General features: G+C 43.7%; 1 protein-coding gene across 1 annotated transcript; it reads left to right on the forward strand.

Moving 5' to 3' along the window:
* Nucleotides 1-1266: 1266 nt before the first annotated feature.
* On the forward strand, nt 1267-18660 carry Xrcc2 (X-ray repair cross complementing 2). Its single transcript, XM_051203057.1, has 3 exons — nt 1267-1324; nt 12248-12329; nt 17892-18660. The coding sequence occupies exons 1-3, from the start codon at nt 1286-1288 to the stop codon at nt 18605-18607; spliced, it is 837 nt and encodes a 278-aa protein (XP_051059014.1). The 5' UTR covers nt 1267-1285; the 3' UTR covers nt 18608-18660.
* Nucleotides 18661-20779: the final 2119 nt, after the last annotated feature.

Here is a 20779-nt window from a genome sequence, read left to right on the forward strand (position 1 = left end):
CATATTTGTTGCAAAGTGATTTTTCAGAAGAGTTCCAGTAACTGATCTAATATGTCATAAACTTCATTCAGGCATGTCCCCTGAGATGTATTCCTAGTACAGATCTGATATGTGGTGTATAGTCTATCTTGTACAGACACTACATTAGCGTGTACTGTGTATATAAGATGTACACTTGTAGATAGACAAAGTAAAAACATTCTATATGTACTTAATCAGTGGGCATTTGACAGCCAATAGTGATAAAATTACTCTCCTCTCCATTCTTTCCTTGACCCAAGAACTTAACAAAATGGGCCCGGGGAAAATAGTTCAACTGGAAGAATGCTTAACTAACGGTATCATATCTAGGACTGGTGCTGGCCTGTATTTCTACCACTTTAAGAAAAAACAAACACACAAAACAAAAAGGGAAAAGAAACTAATCAAACCAAGAGCTTGGTAACTCACAGGCTCAGTATATCTCGACAGTTCTTTTCAATTCAATATACATTCCTGTGCCCTCCTCCTCAATTACCTATCAATAACACACCTAGCAGCTTCTGCCTCAAGAACCGACCAGAAGAGCTTGCTCACTAAAGGCATCAATTTTGTTTTTAGTACAGGTCTGCTGTGCTGCCCAGGTTGGTCTCCTGGGCTAAGGGACCATCCTGCGCTGGCCTCAGGGTTCGCTTAGATCACTGGCGCACCAACAGCCCAAATCAGTAAATGTTTGTCGCAGTTTTTTTGGTTTTTGAGACACAATCTCGCGCTATAGCCCAGACTAACCTAGAACTCTCAATTCTCCTGCCTCAGCCTCCCCAGTGCTAACATCACAGGAGTGCACCGCCACGGCCGGAAACGGCCAGAAGATTTAAAAAATTCTTAAAAATAAGCAGGCCGGGGGGAGTGGTGGTGCTCAGCTTTAATCCCAGCACTTGGGAGGCAGAGGCAAATGGATCTCAGAGTTCAAGGCCAGAACGAGTTTGTGAACAGCCAGGACTTCATGGGGAGAACGTCTTGAAAAATAATCAAACTAAACTTAAAAATCAAATACAACTTGTTAATTTTGCCTAATAAAGACAAGTCTGAGATTAAGAAAAGAAAACATAAGAACTAACAGTTTGCAGAGAAAGAGGCAGTGAATAAGACTGACTTCACCGAGTGGGTGGAGCAGCTTTACTGCGCACGCTCGCGCCTCCCCCCCCCCACCGCTTGCCCAGTGCGCATGCGTGCATAGGGCTTGCCGGTCTGACTGGCTGTTGCTAAATGGCGTTGCTGGCGGGAGAGTTGAGCTGGCGGGGCAATGTGCAGCGACTTTCGCAAGGCCGAATCCGGGACGGAGGTAGGCGCCTCGGATCGGTGGGAGGGTCGCGCTTCACTAGGGAAGGTCACCCGGTGCCCAGGGCCACTGTGGGGATTGCGCGGCACCCTCCAGGGAACCAACCTGTCAGCCATGGCGAGCTGTGCTGCAGGAGTGGGGAGAGCGAGGCCGCCAGCCAGTTAAGGCATCTGTTTTCTGAAATAGATGATACTGAAGTAGCTTGCTTCGTCTCTCTGATGTGCTTGTGGCATCCGGCCCTCGCTATCCCAGAATACATTGCGCTCTGTGTCTCCAGAGCTACGCAAGCCTTTTCTTTCAGGAATGGATTAACCATGTGTGTCAATGGTTTCAGTACTGTGTAGCTAAGAGGAGTAAGAAACGACAAAAGTGGACAGGCGTGGTGGTGTACACTTAATCCTAACACTAAAGAAGCAGAGGCAGGCGGGTTTCCAGGCCGGCCAGAGCCTACGTAGTGAGACTCCTCTCTCAAACAAACAAACAAAAAATAATAATAATTGGAGCTGTCTTAAGAATATAAAGTAAATGGTAAAAGTATGCCATCCAAAAGAGGGTCTGTTAGACAAATTATTGGAGGATATACTAAATGTTTTCAGACAGAACCTAGGTAGCTCATGCTGGCCTTGAACTTGCTGTGCAGCTGAGAATAACCTTAAACTTCTCTAATTTGCTTATATAAACTGTGCACTCATGTATATCTGTGGGTTGATTTATACCCTTGAGTGTAGATGCATTTGGAGGCCACAGAAGCCAGAAAAGGGTGTCAGATTCTCAGGAACTGGAGTCACCTGAACCAAACTCATGTTCTCTGTAAAAAACAGTACACATTCTTAACTGCTGAGCCATCTCTCTGGCCCTTAACCTTCAACTTCTGATCCTCCTGCCTCACAAATGTGTGTGCTTGGTTATGCACTGCCAAGGATGGAACCCAGGATTTCATGAATACTAGGCAAGGGCCTACCACCAGAGTTATAGTTTCCAGCCCCTGAACTGGCATTTTAAGAGGTATTTGAAGTGATTTGTTGAGGAGGAGGAGTCCCTAGTCCACCACGAGATCTTTTCTATTCCCCCTTTCCCAGGGAGATCCATGTGTCCACCGTAGGGCCCTCCTTGTTAATCCTACCAATCCATGAGCATGGGAAATCTTTCCATCTTGTGATTTCGTCCTCAATTTCCTTCTTTTTGTTTTCTTTCTTTTTTTCTTTTTTTCCCCCTCTCAATTTCCTTCTAAAAGGACTTGAAGTTCTTTTCATACAAGTCTTTCACTAGCTTGGTTAGAGTTACCCCTAAGATATTTTATGTTATTTGTGGCTACTGTGAAGGGTGGTGTTTCCCTGATTTTCTCGGCCTGTTTATAATTTGAATATAGGAGAGCTACTTTTTTTTTTTTTTTTTTTTTAGTTAATCTTGTATGCAGCCATTTCACTAAAGGTGTTTATCAGTTATAGGAGTTCCCTGGTAGATTTTAGGTGGGTCACTTATGTATACTATCATATAATCTTCAAATAGCGATAGTTTGACTTCTTTCCATATTGTACCCCTTGATATCCTCTACTTGTCTTATTGCTCTAGATAGAACTTCGAGTACTATATTGAATAGATATAGAAAGAGTGGACAGCCTTGTCTCCTTCCTGATTATAGTGGAATTGCTTTGAATTTCTCTGCATTTAAATTCATGTTGGCTGTTGGCTTGCTGTATATTGCTTATATTATGTTTAGGTGTGTTGCTCTTATCCCTGATCTCTCCAAGACTTTTTCAGCATCTAATGAGATGATCATGTTTTTGCTGTTGTTTGCAACAAGTCCTCTTAACCACTGAGCCATTGCTCCAGCCCCTGAAATACCCTTTTTTGTTTGTTTCCATACAGGGTTTCTCTGTATAGCCTTGGCTGTCTTAGAACTCACTCTATAGACCTTAAGTCAGAGATCTGCCTACCTCTGCCTCCCAAGTGTTGGGATCAAACTCATGGGCCACCACTACCTGCTAAAATACACTTTTTTTTAAACAAAGAGGAAAGGATTCTGTCTTGCTATCCTATGGTTGTTTCCTTTTGCATTTCTCTGTATTGTTGTTTTATTGAGACGGAGTCTCTTATAGTCCAGGGTGGCTTTGAACTATGTAGGTAAGATGTCTTAAACTCAAGACGCCTCTCCCCCCTGAGTACTGGGATTACAGTATAACCACCATGGTTGGTTTCTGCATTTTTTTTCTACTATGTCTTTTCTGCCAGAATATCTGCCAAATAAAAGCAAAACCAAGACCTTACCCTGTTACCCTGTGATGCCTCCACCTCTAGTCCCATTTTTTTGCTTGTCACGGAATGGTCTGTGCCCTCAGCCTCTGCTTCGTTAGCTCCCAGTCACTGATTCTGCCTTCAGCATCATTAGTGTTCGCTGTTGTAGAGTATTCCCTGCTCTTAAATGCTGGTTCCAGTGCTGCATGTCTGAAACCCCAGCCTACACTACACACTGAGCTCCAAACACCTAGGGTCTCTAATGATGTGGGAGTGGGGAGCATGTGCAAGGGAAAGTTAAATCGTGATGGTTTATCTCAGTTGTCAGCTTGATGGACTTTTAGGATTACCATGAAAACACACACCTGGTCATGTCTACAAGGGGTTTTCTAGATTGGGTTAATTAAGGTGGGAAGACCATCTAAATACCCATTCCATGTGCTGGGGTCCCAGACTGAATAAAAGAAGCAAAGTGAGCTGAGCAAAACTTTTTATCCCCTCCCCCCCAGCTTCCTGACTGTAGATGCCATGTGATCAGCCACCATGCTACTCCGCCATGATGGGCTGTGTCTCTTGGAACTGTAAGACAAAAACAAATCCCATTCCTTCCCTTCCCCTCTTCTGTCCCTCCCTCTCTCCCTTCTGCTAGTTTTTCCCAGCATTAAGACAAGTAACTAATACAGAGAAGATGGGGAAATGTGTCAAGATTTTATCTCCAATGAAAGTGATTGGCATTTTTCCATCGAAAGTTCCTACAAAGCCTTTGCTCTAACTCACTCTATTGGTAGAGTGCTAGCCAAGCATACTCAGGGCTCTGGGTTTGATCTCCAGCACCACATGAAAGCAGGCAAGAGTTCAAGGCTATCCTGTTACAGAGTGAATTTCAGTTCAGCATGGGCTCCCTGAGACCCTGTCTCAAAAAAGGAGGGTAGAGGTTCATAAGATCCTTATTGGGTAAAGGGCTTGCCATGAAGCCTTGCAACCCAACTTTGGACCCCAGGATCCATATGGCATAAGATCTGATTTCTGCATGCCGTCTCTGGCCTCAGTACATGCTCAGTGGTAGCCCACCAGATGAATACTCAGACAGTTTACAATCAGTTGGAAGTCTATTCAAGCTGGCTGGGACCACACCTAGGTGTTTGTGGGGCTGACACATAGGAATGCCAGAATATGGATTTTTATAAGGGTGGAGACCTCATCAAGGCATCTCCCATAGCAGCTGCAGGGGGCTTCACAAGTTTTTTTTTTTTCTGTTTTGTTTGTTTGAGACAGGGTTTCTTTGTGGCTTTAGAGGTCCTGGAACTAGCTCTTGTAGACCAGGCTGGTCTCAAACTCACAGAGATCTGCCTGCCTCTGCCTCCCGAGTGCTGGAATTAAGGCGTGTGCCACCACTGCCAGGTAGAAGTGAGAAGTTTTAACACAAACTAGGACAAGTGGTTAGCTAGCTGCCCAGGGTGCAAAGGTGGGAGGTTGTTCCTACACAAACAGGCAGCTAAGATGAACAGTTAGCTGGAGGGGGTTCTTCACAAACAGGCATTTTTAACAAAGATAAGCTAACAAGGACATCCTGACCTTTGGCTCCTAGAGTAGAGTTGGGTTGTTTTCCATGAGATCAGATTCTAGTTAACCCTGGAATAGCCTCAGCAAGAAGATGGAGGAACCTCTGTGCTGTCTATTCCAGTCACACTGTAATGGCTTAGTATAGGTCAGACAGCACTGTGATACTTGCGGTGGTAAAACAGCATGGCAGAGCAACTGGGAAGGAAAGGGTTTGTTTGACTTACACTTCTCAATCACAGCCTATCACTGAGGGAAGGCAAGGATCAAAGCATTGGCCATGGAGAAATACCTCCGAGGACTGACTACCTGCTGCTGGGGTTAGCACCCATAATGGGCTGGGCCCTCCCTCATTAATCATGAATGAAGAATATGCCCCATAGACTGGCCTACAGGCCAGTCTGACAGAGATATTTTCTCTATAGAAGTCTCTTCCCAAATGACCCTAGATTGTGTCAAGTTGACAAGGAACCAACCAGCACTCCTACCATGCCCAAGGCTCTGGGTTCAATATCAACAATGGTGTTTTAAAAAGTTGAAACCATGCTTTCCCAGCTCTCTCTCAGATCTTGTAGACATATCTAACTGAAATTTTGAAACATGGTCTAGTGTAACTTCCCAATAAAGTCTGTGTTTTGTATGTACATGTACATATTCCATGCTGTATACAGAGGTCGCTTAATTAGGCTGACAGGCCCACAAGCTACAGGGATCCTCTTGTCTCTACCCGTGTGCTACATATGTACACTACTGTACCTGCCTGGCTTTACATAGGTCTGGGGATCTGAATTGAAGGCCTCATGCTTGTAAAGCAAGCATTTTACCCACTGAGTCATTTCTAAAATGCCCCTTTCCAGTTAAAACTTAATCACATACCTAATGAAATACTAACTTATTAAGTTTAAATTTTAGTCTCTGTAAATTGCTTTTGAAAGTAGTGTTTAAAGGCATATCTTAGTCTTACTTGGTTTTTATGCATTTGTCTTTCCTTTCCTCTTATAGAATGATTGCTTTAAAAAAAAAAGTAATTATAAAGCAGCAGCCCTTCTGGGAGTAAATTTAGAATCCTGGGATTTAACCATATCATATTGGAGCAACAGTTGTCTTTGTGTGTAATATAGACAAATGCTTTGTTTGAGATCCAAGCCTGGGTCCATGCCCTGAAGAGCATGTTGAATTTTGTAAGTGGATGAGGCGTCTAATTTCACATGTGGAAATAATTAGTCTTCTGATTTTATTATTATATTTTAAATTTTTTGAGATGGAACGTTGTCCAGGCAGACAAGAAACTTGAGATTTCCCCTAGCCTAGACCTCTTAAGCATCAGAAACTGTATACATGGACCACCCATCATGCCTAGCTCAATCTTCTGTCTCAGTTATTTTCTATACCTGTGATAAAACACCATGACCAAAAGCAACTTGTGGAGGAAAGGGTTATTTCTTCTTGTAGCTTGTAGCCCATCATCTAGGGAAGTCAACAGGAAAAGCTCAGGCCATGGAGGAGTGCTGCTTACTGGCTTGCTCATACTGCTTTCTCATAACACCCAGGACCACCTGCCCAGGGGTGGTACAGTGGCCAGGGCCACTTCTCATCAATCACTAATTAAGAGAATGCCCCACAGGCTTGCCTACAGGCTAGTCTAGTGGTAACATTTTCCTAATTGAGGTTAGGTTCCCTTTCCCCAGATGATTCTAGCCTGTGTGAAGGTGACATAAAAACTAGCCAGCACATCCTCTGATTTTAGGGAATATCTGTGACAAGCCAAACTTCCACATTGAACATGTATCTCCGGGCAACTGCCTTCTGTCCTTGCCCACTATCCATTCCAGCTACCTTCCTCCCCTCCCTTTCTTTCCATGTATGTGTGCGTGGATGCAAGAGGTTGGCGTCAGGTCTTGTTCATCAGGGGCTGTTCACCTTGTTTTTTGAGACAAGGTCTGTCACTGGGACCTGGAACTTGCCAATAAAGATATGCTGGCCAGCCTCCCCAACACAGAAGTTAACAAGCATACACCATCCCTGCTCAGCTTTTTACAGGAGCTTGCTGTGGGTGAAGAAAATACAGAATGGATAGGTGGAAGATAGTTAACTATTTGCAGAAATGTAGATTGTGGTTGGCATGGGTGTTTCTGTTGTAATTTGTTAAGAACATGTCTAGGCATACACCTGCATTAAATGTGTAGCATCAATAGAGACAATAGCAGTGGTTATCATATTTATGTTATGAGGCACTAAAATATTAAAACATTCATCAGAAGAATCTAAAATATGTGTTTGCAGCTGTGTATGGGATAATTATATCATGTTTGGTGGAATTATGACCTGGTTATTATTTTCACTTGGAAATTAAGCATGACATAGGAGATGTACTTGTGTGTCAAGTTGACAAATGGTTGTCATCTAAACTATATCTAGAATCAACTAAAATTCAAGCATCTGGGTACTCCTGTGGGAAATTTTTCTTTCTTTTTTCTTTGGTTTTTTTCGAGACACAGTTTCTCTGTGTAGCTTTAGAGCCTGTCCTGGAACTAGCTATTGTAAACCAGGCTGGTCTCGGAACTCATAGAGACATGCCTGCCTCTGCCTTCTAAATGCTGGGATTAAAGGCATGGGCCACCACCGCCCAGCAGAAAATTTTTCTTAATTTAATATTTTGAGGTGGGAAGACACACCCTAAATCTGGGCCACACTTTCCGCTAACAGCCCATAAAAGGACGTGAAAGAAGGGAGCTTCTTGTGTTTTGCCTGCTTGCCCTCATTCTCACTGGTAAATTCATCTATCTTGCGTGCTGAGACATTACTTCACTGGGATTAGAATCTCCTTTGGGATTCTGACTTAGACTAAAGGCAGCTGAGACATCCAGCCTACATCGTGGACTGAACAGCCCGATTCTTGGCTTTTCTGTCAGGGACAGCCATTGTTGACTAGCCAGACCACCTCTTATAGGACACGTAGAGGTGAGCGTCAGTGCAGTGAGTGCTGTCCCTGTTGCAGAGAGTGTGCCCCAGGGATGGTGCTGTTGCTGGAACAGTTCAGTGTTTGTTCAGCTGTGAAGATGACTGAAAAAAGGGAAAATCAGTTGCCTCACTCAGCGTGATTGATTTGACATCCCATTTAATAGGCACAAAACTCCCCTTAGTACCTGTGGCTAGATTTCATTAGACCTTGACAGTGACTCCAAGGTTGTGTGGCACAGTAGAAAATTCTAGGTTTTAGAATCCAGAGAGATTTTGATTAAATCGTAGCTCTGAAATTTACAGGTTTCTCATATGAAAAAGAGAATAACAATAAATGAGGTTGCTGAGGCAATTAAAGAACACACACACACACACACACACGCACGCACGCACGCACGCACGCACGCACGCACGCGCGCACACACACACACCCTGATAGCACAGTAAACACAAATAGCAGCTGAAGTTATGGTAATAAAGCCTGGCAGATACTGATCTTCAGCCTGGTGACACGTGTCTTTACCCAATGAGCCATCTTGCCAACACTGAAGGTTAGGTTTTTTGTTTTGTTCTGTTTTGTTTTGACATTTAAGTCATTTATTCTGCTTCCTGTATGACAGAGTCAGCCTTCTCTACCCTGTCAGCCACTGGGGTGATCTGTTGGAAATGACCACAGTAAGCCCATACTTGAATCAATTACTCTGTCTCTGACAAAGGAAGTACTTTTTGCTTTTCTCACTTAATGGAAGAGAAATCTGAAGTTTGGGGAAGCATCTTGGTTCTGCAGTCCTAAGTGTCTGTCTTTAATTACAGAAGACTGCTTTGTAATGCACAGGTTCAAATCTTTTGTTTTTGTCTACCCAAACATGTGTATTAGTGGCCCTTCTCATTGTTGTAGCCACTGATAAGCAGCTTAGAAAGAGTTTATTTCAGCGTACAGTTTAAGGGTGCAGTCTGTCATGGAGAGCAAGGCATGTCAGCAGAAGTATGCATCTGGGAATCCTCACTTCATATCTTGGCAGAATAGGTAACTGGACAAAAAGTCTTAAGGTCCAACCCCAATGGCATACTTCTCCCAGTCAGGCTCACTTCAGTTGAGGTTCATCTCTACCTGTAGATGAAGTGTTGAGACACATGAGCCCATCGCTGTGGGGGACATAGCCCCAGTGTTTTAGGGCTATCTCACAGTACAAATAAGCATTTATTCCAATGTCAAATCACTGTAGCCTTTAACAGTTCCACCACTGTTCAAAGCTCTTCTGAAATTTAAGGCAGTCTCTTAACTGTGGCCTCCTGTTACATCAGATACCAAGCAACATAGTTCTAACGCACAGTGGTACGGAGTGAACATTTCCTTTCCAAAAGGGAGGAATGGAAGTACAAGGAAAGATCAAACCAAAGTAAGACTGGAACCTAGCAGCACAAATGTTAAATCCTTTAGTTCCATATCTAGCGCCTGGCACCCTTGGCAGAATTGGGGGTTTGTTGTAATGTCGAATCTACTGGGAGAAACCAAAGACTTAAGCTCAAGTCAAATTTAGATTAAATGAAGTATTCTTACTGCTAGCAGAAAGACAGCAGCCTTAGAGCCAAACAGCTCTAGAGCCAAACAGACATTAGAAAGGTATCCAGGAACCCATAGCTGGACAGGCGCTTACTTTCCCACTATATAGTAGTAAAAAAGACCACCCCATCCCTTTCCCATAGTGATAAGCAGGTTTTACAGAAGCAAAGGCAGTTGTTAATACCTCACTGCCCATTATTCAGTTCTTATCTCACCTGCAGGCCACTAGGATCTCCCAGACATCCCAAAGCAAAATGTCTACAGCACTCAAGGGATGCCTGGCTCCATGTAACGTTTCTTTAGTCATCACTGGGGATCTGTGTAAATCATTACTCAGGTCTGAGCCCTCTAATGACTGGGATAGAGTAGTTCATTTCTGGGCAGGTAAAAACACAGTGGTATCAGTTAGGACTGACTGTCATATCTCACCAGCTCCAAAGGACTTGGGAAGTCCCTCCATTTCAGCTCTGGCCTGTAACACATATAACTTCCCTCTTGAACTATTCCATGCTGCAGATTTTCCCAGGGGATGCTTCATGGTCCTGCATCTTCTGAGGTCTCTATTGAAACTTAGGTTTCATCATCACAGCCTCACCTAATAACCTCCAAACCTGCCACACATTGCTGGCCTCGGCAGCTTTCTAGAACTATGGCATAAGACTCTATGACCCCCTTACTCTTGCAGTTTGGATGCCTGTAACCAGGGCATGGCTTCACTGCTGTCCAGTCTTGAGATTTCCACCACCAAACAAATAAACTCATTACTTTTTAATTCAGTCTCACCCAAGTTCAAAATGCAGCCAGATTCTTTGGTAGAATGTAGCTTGAATGGCCTCTAGTCCCATTTCTAATGGGAATTGGGCCTTCACTGTCCACATTCCGGCCTTCCAAACTCCCGCCAGGATGATCCATTAAGCTCTGCATACAGCTTTCTAGAGCTTTTCTGCCCATAGCTCTAAACTCTTAAACATTCCTCCTGCAAACAGTTCCAGTGCCAGAGAACCACATGGTCAGGCTTACAGCAAAGGCTCCATTCCTTGCTTTCTGTATTAGTTGCTTTTCTTGTTACTACAACCAGGTACCCAAACCCCTCCCCCCCCAAAAAAAAATCCACTTCAGGACTTAGGGAGAAAGAGTTTATTTTGCTTTAAGTCTATTGTAATGTTCCCACTGCATTCTTGGTTAGGAAGTAAAAGAAGATGCAACGTGTTTGCTTTTGTGAGGGACAGCCTAGAATCATCTGAGAGATCTGAGAGGCAAGTTTCAACTGAGGAATTGCCTACATCAAACTGACCAATAGGCTGTCTGTAGAGGACCATCTTGTTTATTAGTTAGTTGACCCTGAAAGGCCCAGCACACTATGATGGCACCATCCATAGGTGCTGGTCCTGGGCTGTTTAAGAAACTAGCTGAACATGAGACAGAGAGCAACAAGTGGTGTTCCTTCATGGTTTCTGTTTCTGGTTTCTGGTTTTCTAGCCCTGATTTCTCTCAGTGATGACCTGTGACATGGAAGTGTAAGCCAGTTAAATCCTTTCCTCCTCTAAGTTTCATTTGGTCAGAGTGTTTTATCACAGCAACAGAGGGGAAACTAGGACCCTGCCCCTCACTTTACTTTCCTTCTTATTTAGTCCTAGCTCCTGTGATGAATCTCACACATTCACAGAGGTTCTTTCCTCTTCAGTCTAAACTCACCCTCATAAACTCACCCAGAGGTGTATGTCCTTAATGGTTCTAAATACAATCAAGTAGCCTACCTGTTTCATGAAACATGATCTTGCAATTCAAATCAGCTTTTACTTTGCCTGAACACCATACTTTTCATGCATTTTGGCTGTACCCTCTCCCATGCCTGCTATGCCTGCCTGTGGCCCATGTACTTGGACTCCTGCTTGCTTTTAAATACAGCTGAGCCTAACTTTCCTCTGCCTTTCCCCTTTGATCCCTCCCCTCTAGATAAAATGAGACCAATTAAATCAGACCACTGTATAACTGGTATAAGTACAAAAAGTGTTATTGTAAAATAGTTTGCCACTAGAAGTTTGGCCTTATACCCTACAGTTGCTAACTATTCATTTGAGGGCTCAAACTTATTTTCATTAGTATATTTGATATATAAATAAAAAGGCAAATATTTTAAAAATAAGCGAACAGGACTGGGCATGATGGCATGTGCCTTTAACACCAGCACTTGGGAGACAGAGGGCAGGTAGACCTATGAGTTTTTTAGGCCAGCCTGACTTATAAAGCAAGTACCAAGCTAGCCAAGGCTATATAGGAAGACCCTATCTTTTAAAACAAAACAAAACAAAAACCAGGGACTGCAGAGATGGCTCAGCAGGTAGAAGTGTGTGCTGCCCCTGCAGAGGATACATTAGGTTTCCAGCAACCACAGTGGTGCTTGCTACCACCTTGCCCTGGCATACACATCATATGCACACACACACACATAAATAATAAAGTCTCTTAAACATAAATAACGTTTCTCCTAAACTGTATTTCTTTTTTAATATTTTCCTTTAAATCTTCAAATTATGGTGTTAAGAGTTTTGAAATTTACATAAATATCCTTTAAGTAATGAGTTTTCCTCTTTTTCTTTTGTAAGCTCCTTGCTCGGCTTGAAGGCAGAAGCTCCCTGAAAGAACTAGAACCCAACCTGTTTGCCGATGAAGATTCACCGGTGCATGGTAAAACATCCCTTAGTGGAAAAGCCTATGGGAGGAAGTCCTGTGAGACCAGTTTCCACACATAATCACATGTGTACCTGCGTGTCCATGTCCACATATAGTCCTAGAAGGAGGCAGTGTAGGCCAAAAGTGAGGCACACCAGGACAGGGAGCTCCAGACCCTCCAATCTGTCAGGGAATGCCATCTTCAATACAAACACTGGACTCTTTACCAACACTCAGTATTCATGGGAACTCTGCTTGGTCTAGGTCTTACTCTTTCTCTTTAGAAGTTTGCAGAGCTGCAAGGTAGCCCTGAGCTTCCCAGTTGTTCTGTTAATATTTCTCCAGCAGGAAAAATAGGTACTAGCCTGTTGGGTACTAAGAAAGCTTACAGGGAAGATTGAGGGCTCCAGCTTAGTTCCAGGGTGATGCCTATAATTGAGTTGTCTTTAGCACAGTCACATAGTTGTAGAACTCTCACACCAGAAAGAAACCCATCTGTACCAGTAGTCAGTCCTGGGCAACCATAGCCAGCTTTCTCTGTGGACTTGCCCTTTCTGGAGGTCTCGTGTAATTAAGGTGGCCCTTCGCATCTGTCTTTGTAGCATGAATCAGTAGCAAGCCCCTCCCCCTTTAAGATTTATTTATTTTATGCATATGATTGTTTTGTCAGTGCATATATTTTTGTACCATTTGGATCCCTGGTGCCTGCCAAGGTCTGAAGAGGGCATTGGATCCCCTAGAACAAGCATTTCAGGGGCTGTGAAGCCATGATGTGGGTGCTGGGAATCCTTTGCAGAGCAGCAAGTACTCTTAGCCACTGAGCCATCACTCCAGTCCAGTAGCCAATTCTGTAGCGCTGAATAGTCTCTATGTGAATGCACTACTACTTGGTAGCCATTTGAATTGCTTCTGAATTTTGGAAGCTATGAATAGTGCTGCCATGGTTTCATGTACAGTTTTTCTATGGATATGTAGGGTTTGGGTTCCTTTGGTATTGTACTTAGAAGGGAGATTGTTAGGTTATAAGGCAACTCTGTATTGCTTCATCTTTGGAGAAACAGCTAAAGTGATTCTAGAGTAGCTTCACGTTTTACCTGTGACCATCAAGAGTGTCTGTTCCAAATTCCCCGCATCCTAGGACTGTCAGATGTCTTTGGGCTCCAGCATCCTGGTCAGGTTAGATTGACAGCCTGCTGTCCTGCTTTACCCTTCCCTGCTGGCTGTCCTTTCCCTATTGTCTGGGCTGTGTTGGTTCCTTTGAAGCATGGGGTTGTTAATTTTGTTGAGGTTCTAATGTCCCTTCTGTTGCTCATATTTTAGTGTTATGTACAAGACCTTTAGTCCCTATTCCAAGGTCAGGAAGATGTGCAGCCAGGCATGCTGGTATATTTGGGTGATCCCAGCATTCAGGAGACTGAAGCAGGAAGTTCAAAGTTTGAGGCCACCTTGTTGTGTGCAGCAAGATCCTGGCTTGAAAAATAAAAAGATCTCTAGTTTGTCATTGGTTTGTTTTTATTCTTTTCTGGTTGGAAATGCATGCTTCTTTGATTTCAGCCTTTTTAAATTACCTGAGGCTTGTGCTCAATAAATTTGTGGCAGGTGGTTTATTAATGTAGAAACTACTCCATGTGCACTGTAGACGATTGTGTATTCTCCTGTACCTGAGTCAAGTGCTCTCTAGATGACTCTTGGTTCTAGCTGGTGCTAACTTCGGCTTCCTTGCTGCACTTGTTTGTGGCTGTTCTATTATCCCATTTTCTAGGTAAGCTATTGACATCTCTGGCTATTATCTATTTCTCCCTTCAATTCCATCTATTTGGCCTCCTGTGTTTTAGGGCTTTGAGTATTATGCATACAAAAGTTTCTTATTGCTATATCTTATTGTTGGCTGACCCAGTCATCATTATAAAATGCCCCTTATACCTCATGCCCATTAGGATGACATTATTTAAAACAAAAGCAAAAAGCTTAGTGCTGGCAAGGCTGCTAGGAAACCAGAATTGTCACATGTCTCTGCTAAGACAGGAAAATGGCAGTCGTCGCTGAGAACAGTATAGAGCTTCCGTAGAAGACAGTGGGACTTGATGCTGCATCTTGAAGCAGCCATGAGGTGGAAGCAAACAAATGTCCAGCGACGGTAGAAAGGATAACTAGTGCAGTGACTGGCACCTGTAATCCCAGCACCCAAATCAGGTAGTTCATAACCATCTCAGCTTTAGGAGAACTGACACTCCTGACTCCTAGGCATTTGCCTTCACATGCATATTCCTACACATATACATGTAATAAAAATAAAATATTTTTAAAATTTTGACAATGATATGCTGGGTGGACTAAGACAATCCACATGATTCTACTTACCTGGGTTATTGAAAGCAAAAAGACCTGGAATTCACTATATAGCCTAGGCTGACCTTGAACTTGTGATCACCCTCAAATGCCTCATCATTCATCATTCTGAGATTATATGTAACCAACACATCTAATTTGCTTCATATAGTTTTAGCCTACACATACTCAACACACATGTACCCATGTTTGTGCACACACACACACACACACACACACACACACACACACACACGTGTGCACTCAGAGACATGCACTATCTCAGATAATAGCTTTTATTTTAAAAGTTCATTGAATGAGATACTACTGTAGCAACTTCAACCTTGTGGTGGTACACACCTCTAATCCCTACTCTTGGGTGGCTGAAGTAGGAAGATCAGGAGTTCAAGGCTAGCCTTAGTTTTTTAGAGAGTTCAGAATACCCAGTTATCTGATGCTATCTCAAAAAACCAATAATAATAAAGTGCTTAACAACTACTTGCACAGTGTCTTTTCTGTCCTTTGTCACTTGTTTTATAACCTGTGTCTATTCATTGTAGGATGCTCTCAGTTGGATCCTGGCTTTTTTTCTTCCATTTTGCCTATCTGTCTTTTGACTGAATGTTTAATCCATTTAAGTTAATGTAACTGCTGATGAGATAAAGATTTGACCATTTTGCTCATTGTTTTGTGTCTTACATCTTTTCTGTTTCTCTAGTTTTTCTTTTCTGGTTTCTGTAGTTTTGTTTTAAATAGATTCACTCTGGCATACCATTTTTCCTAACATTTGTTTATTTTATATAATATGTATGAATGTTTTGTTTGCCTATATGTCTGTGCCCATGGAGGCCAGAAGAGGGTGTTGAATTCCCTGGAGCTGGAGTTATAGGTGGTTGAGAGCCACAATCTGGGTCCTGGGTCCTCTGGAAGAACATCCAGTGCTCTTAACTGCTGAGCCATCTCTCCAGTCCCTCTGCCATGCTATTTTAAGTCCCTTACCATTCTCTTTCATAATTTTCAACTATTTTCCCCTTAATTTATAACAGTCTAGTTTGGATTGATGTCATCATAATTTGAATAGCTTGCTAAGCCTTCAGTACTGTGGAGGTCTAGTTATTCTTATTCTTCACCCTTCTTTGTGCTCTTTCCCATTGCGTCTATGCATTGTGTGTCCAGAAAACCAATTCATTTTACTGAATGAAAGTAATTGGAACTAGTAATACAGGCTGAGGGTTGTGCGGTTTTGTCTGTTTGAGTGTGGTCCTCTTTTAACCTAAGGTGGCCTACGAGTCACTAGGTAGCTGAGGTTGACCCTCAGGGATGCTGGGATTACACATGTCTATCAACACACCCATTATTTTAGTGTGGATATTTCAAAAAGGAACTTTTTATGTTAGGAGTCTCAATGTCAAAAACTGCTTGGTGAATGGAAATTGAAGTGAAGGGATACTAAGTTTCCTGGAAAGAAAAGTAGTTTGATGACTAAGGCAAGGAAACAGCTTGATTTGTTACTTGATTATCCAACTGGCCCCAGATGTCATCAGGGAAGTGATGCATCCTCCTCGGGCTCAGCAGCTCCAGTGGGCACAGCTGTAGCTAGAAGAGTGACAGACATAAACATACTCCATACACGTACTCTTTCTCTGCTGTCTGCCATGCTTGCATTGCCTGCACTGCCTTTGTGCCACTGTCTACTGCCATTTCCTTCAGTGCAGAGGACTGAGGGCTGGCTAGTACAGCAGATCTCTGTCCCCGTACTCCATAGGAAAGCACGTCATCTCACCACGAATGAGTTAGACCTTAGGAAACATGTGTTAGAGCAAAGTTTTGTAGCACATCTTTGCATCAAACATTATAGACCCTTTGAGAAACACTATCATGTTCAGTCACTACCAAAAGTGTGTGCTTACATTTATATTTGCTATAAAGCTAAACAGGAACTCAGTGGGCAGACTACACACCCAAGACTGGAGTTCTAAGTCAGTACCACTTCCAGGATCTGTCTGTGCTGTGGAAGCATTCTAATGCATTTGCAGGAGAAAGGTGTTTACTGCAGTGCCCAGTTGCTAAGTCCTCAGAACTGGGAATTATGATCTGCATATCCAGTGTTTTGGCTACACAGTTAGGGAGGTGATTGTTGTGACCTTTTCTTGGGAGTTCTAAAGGCTCTAGCTCTGCCTCTTACCTCAGTCTGTCAGTCCCTCCTCCTCCTAGCATCTATTGGAGAAGAGCTGTCAGGGTCAAACCATTCACATTACCCCAGCTCTAAGTGACAACCTCCAGGGTTTTTGTTTCTTTTTTCTTTCCTTTCTTTTTTTCTCTTTTCCCCCTTCTTCCTCCTTTGTTTCTTCTCACTCTTCACTTCAAGTTGCCACATTCAGCACTTCAGCTAGACAAGGGTGCTAGGTTTTTTTGGAAGACTTAGTGACAGCATTCAGGTGTAATGTTCTATACCTACTTACCATTAATCTGTAACAGAGAAGAGACATCATCCATGAACTAAGCCATCAACTAAGGCTTTAACCTTAAACTTTTTCTATTTCTTTTTTATTATCTTTCCTCCCATTATGTGTGTATGAGTGTTTTGCCTACATGAATGCCTGCATTACTTACATGCAGTGCCCATGGGGGTCAGAACAAGGTGTTAGATTCCCCTAAGACTGGGGTTACAGTTATGAACTGCCATGGGGGGCACTGGTAATCAAATTTGGGTTCTCTGCTAGAGCAGCCAATGCTCTTAACCACCAAGCCATCTCTCCAGCCCCAACACTGGGCATCTCTTAATGTATGGTCTTGGGGAACCTTGTGATGCCACTTCCAGAAGAACCTTCCAGTGCTGAATCCGTCCATGAGTCATGCTGAAGGATGACTATAACCTGTCCTTTTCAAGGAAACACCTGGAGAGGGTCATTTATTATTATTATTATGTTTTCTTGGTGCTGGCTAATATCCCACTACTGGGTTGGGGGTGTGGGTCAGTGGTAGCATCATCCACAGCTGAGGACTTGCATTTCATCCTCAGTGCCAACTTAAAAAAAAAAAAAAAAAAAAAAAAAAAAAAAACTTTATCAGAGATCCTGTGTGAATTTGTATATTTATCTGCATTTGCCTATGCAGATCCACGTTAAAAGTGGGTTTGGATTTTTAGCTCAGATCCCAGGACATCTCTCTGTAAAGCTCTCTGAGGCTTGTTCTGCGGCCCACTGCTAACAGATGCATCTTTGACTGACATTTTTGAATTTTACACAGGTGATATTTTTGAATTTCATGGTCCAGAAGGAACGGGAAAAACAGAAATGCTTTATCATTTAACAGCCCGATGTATACTTCCAAAATCAGAGGGTGGACTGCAAATAGAAGTCTTATTTATTGACACAGATTACCACTTTGACATGCTCCGGCTTGTGACAGTTCTTGAGCACAGACTATCGCAAAGCTCGGAGGAAACCATCAAGCTCTGCCTGGGGAGACTCTTCCTGGCGTACTGCAACAGCAGCATGCAGCTACTGCTCACACTGCACTCACTGGAAACCCTGTTCTGTAGTCACCCCTCTCTTTGCATTCTCATTGTGGATAGCCTGTCGGCGTTTTACTGGACAGACCGCGCCAATGGAGGAGAGAGTGTGGCCCTGCAGGAATCTACTCTGAGGAAGTGTTCTCAGCTCCTAGAGAGGCTCGTCACGGAGTACCGCTTGGTACTGTTTGCAACAACGCAAAGTCTAATGCAGAAAGCCTCGGACTCAGCAGAGTGGCCTGCTTCCTCCAAGCTCCCGGGTGATGGAGACGCAGACTACAGAGCCTATCTCTGCAAGGCCTGGCAGAAGGCAGTGAAGCACAGAGTCATCTTCTCCAGAGAGGACGAGTCTAAGAGCAGCCGCTTCTCGTTAGTTTCACGTCATTTAAAAAGTAACAGTTTTAAAAAACACATTTTTATGATCAGAGAGAGTGGGGTGGAGTTCTGTTGATCTCTATCATCAGAAAGACTTTTGAGAGCCCCAAGGCAAGTCTTCTATAGGCTAAAGTGGTTTGATTCTAAAGTTTTCGATTCTGGGCAAACTGACATAAACAGTACAGCAAAACCCAGAGCTGCTCTGTCCCTCTGGTTGTGGAAGGTCAGTCAGCACACTGCACTCACCGGGCTTGTTTTGGAACTCAATAAATGACCCATGGTTCAGACTGAGTCGTGTTTGCAGTGCTTTAGGGAGATTTCACTGCTCACCCCTTGGCCTACTTGGGGAGCTGTGGCTGGGGAGGGTGGGTATGCAGAGCTATTTGCTTCAGTCAAAGGGATGAGCACAGGGGCCACCTACTCATCTGCCTCCCTCAAGAAGCTGAAATGACCTGGGTGTGGTGGCACTTGTCTTTATTTCCCAACACAGAGGCAGGTGGATCTCTGTGAGTTCAAGGCCCACCTGGTCTACGGAGTGAGTTCCAGGACAGCCAGAGCTGCATAGTGAGACCCTGTCTCAAAAAGCCAATCAATAAATAAGCAAATAAGTAGATGAAGCTGGAATGCCGGGTACATAGATAGACAGACGACAGAACTGGGCTGTGAGTCCTCCTCCTCCCTCTCCCCACCATTCCTCTGAGGGTGTGATGTTTCCTGTATAGTTCAGGCTGGCTGTTAGCCACAATTCTGCCCCAGCCTCCGAACTAGCTGGGACAACCAGCACACAGTGCTGCCCATTACAGCCAGAGAGAATTTTGATCTGAGTTATACTTGAATTCAGGGTGGGTTTCCATCTTGTTTGGGGGAAGTGGTGTAGTGTACTCATTTAATAAGAACTCTGGAATTTATTGTGGAATGTTCATCTCATTAATTGATAGATTTGAAACTGTTAGGATTATACCACTAGTGTTTTGTTCTCTAGTTGGAGCAGGCTGGGTCACTTCCAGCTGTGAGCTGAGGGAAACTCTGGATGCCATGCTTCCCTGGATCCCAGACAGAGTTTACACTGCAGGGGGTCGCAGAGTGTTGCAGTTGTCCCAGTTCAGATTACAGTTGCTGTGAAACACCATGACCTAAAGAATGTCAGGGAGGGAAGGGTTTGTTTGGTTTATACTCCCACACTGAAGTCCATCCTTGAAGGAAGTCAGGACAGGAACTCACCAAGGGCAGGGACCTTGAGCAGGAGCCAATGCAGAGGCCACGGAGGGGCTGCCTGGCTTCTGTTGCTTGCTCCATCTGCTTTCTTACGGAACCCAGGGGTGGCCCCACCCACAATGGGCTGGGACCTCCCACATCAGTCAGTAATTAAGAAAGTGCCCTACTTGCCTACAGCATGATCTTTTGGAGGCATTTTCCCAACTGAGGCTCCCTCACTTCTGATGACTCCAGCTTGTACCACGTTGACATAAAACTCGACAGCATAGAGGTGTAGAAGGAAAGCTTTAGAAAATTCTGTTAGTATCTTCACTCAAGGAAAGGTCCACATCTGATGTTCAGGCCGACTGTTCTGTTAATGCCTTATGTTTCCCTGTGGTGAAGTGGTTATGTTGTTGTGGACTTGTTCATTTATGTTATCAGAAGTTTATGAGTTCAAAAGCATCCTGTAGAGAAGCTGAGACCTCCCTGTGTCTCTGGGCCTGCAGCCTGTGGACAGGGTGGGCAGTGGCAGTGACCCTTCGCTCAGTGTATCGGCTTCCTCAGTCAGCTCTTCTCATAGAGCCTGGTAGGATCATTTCCCTCATCAATGAGAAAACTCTAGCTGGCCTGGAACTCTACATAGTCCAGGCTGGCCTCCTAAGTGCTGGTATTAAAGATGTGTGCCACTGTGCCTTCCTGGCTTATTAATATGATTTTAAAAATACCTTTGAAATTAGAATACAAATGTGTGTTTCCACCTTCCCTTGTGTATACCACCGTTCTTGCTCTCTCAATTTCACTTGTGGCTTTAATTGTTTTACACACACACACACACACACACACACACACACACACACACACACAATCTGCTCAGTCCTTACAACCTTTACTTGTATGTATGTTTTTGAAACTGACTACTTGGTATTGGATAGGCAATAGGAGTGTTCTTTCCTGGGAAAGACTTTCTTCTGCCTCTGCATTCTTTAGTTGTCCGTAGTTTTTTGTCTGGGGTTGGGGACCCGTAAGATTTCTCCCTTCCACGTTGGCGTGT

This window comes from Phodopus roborovskii, unplaced genomic scaffold (assembly GCF_943737965.1).
Source record: "Phodopus roborovskii unplaced genomic scaffold, PHOROB, whole genome shotgun sequence".
NCBI classification, from domain to species: domain Eukaryota; kingdom Metazoa; phylum Chordata; class Mammalia; order Rodentia; family Cricetidae; genus Phodopus; species Phodopus roborovskii.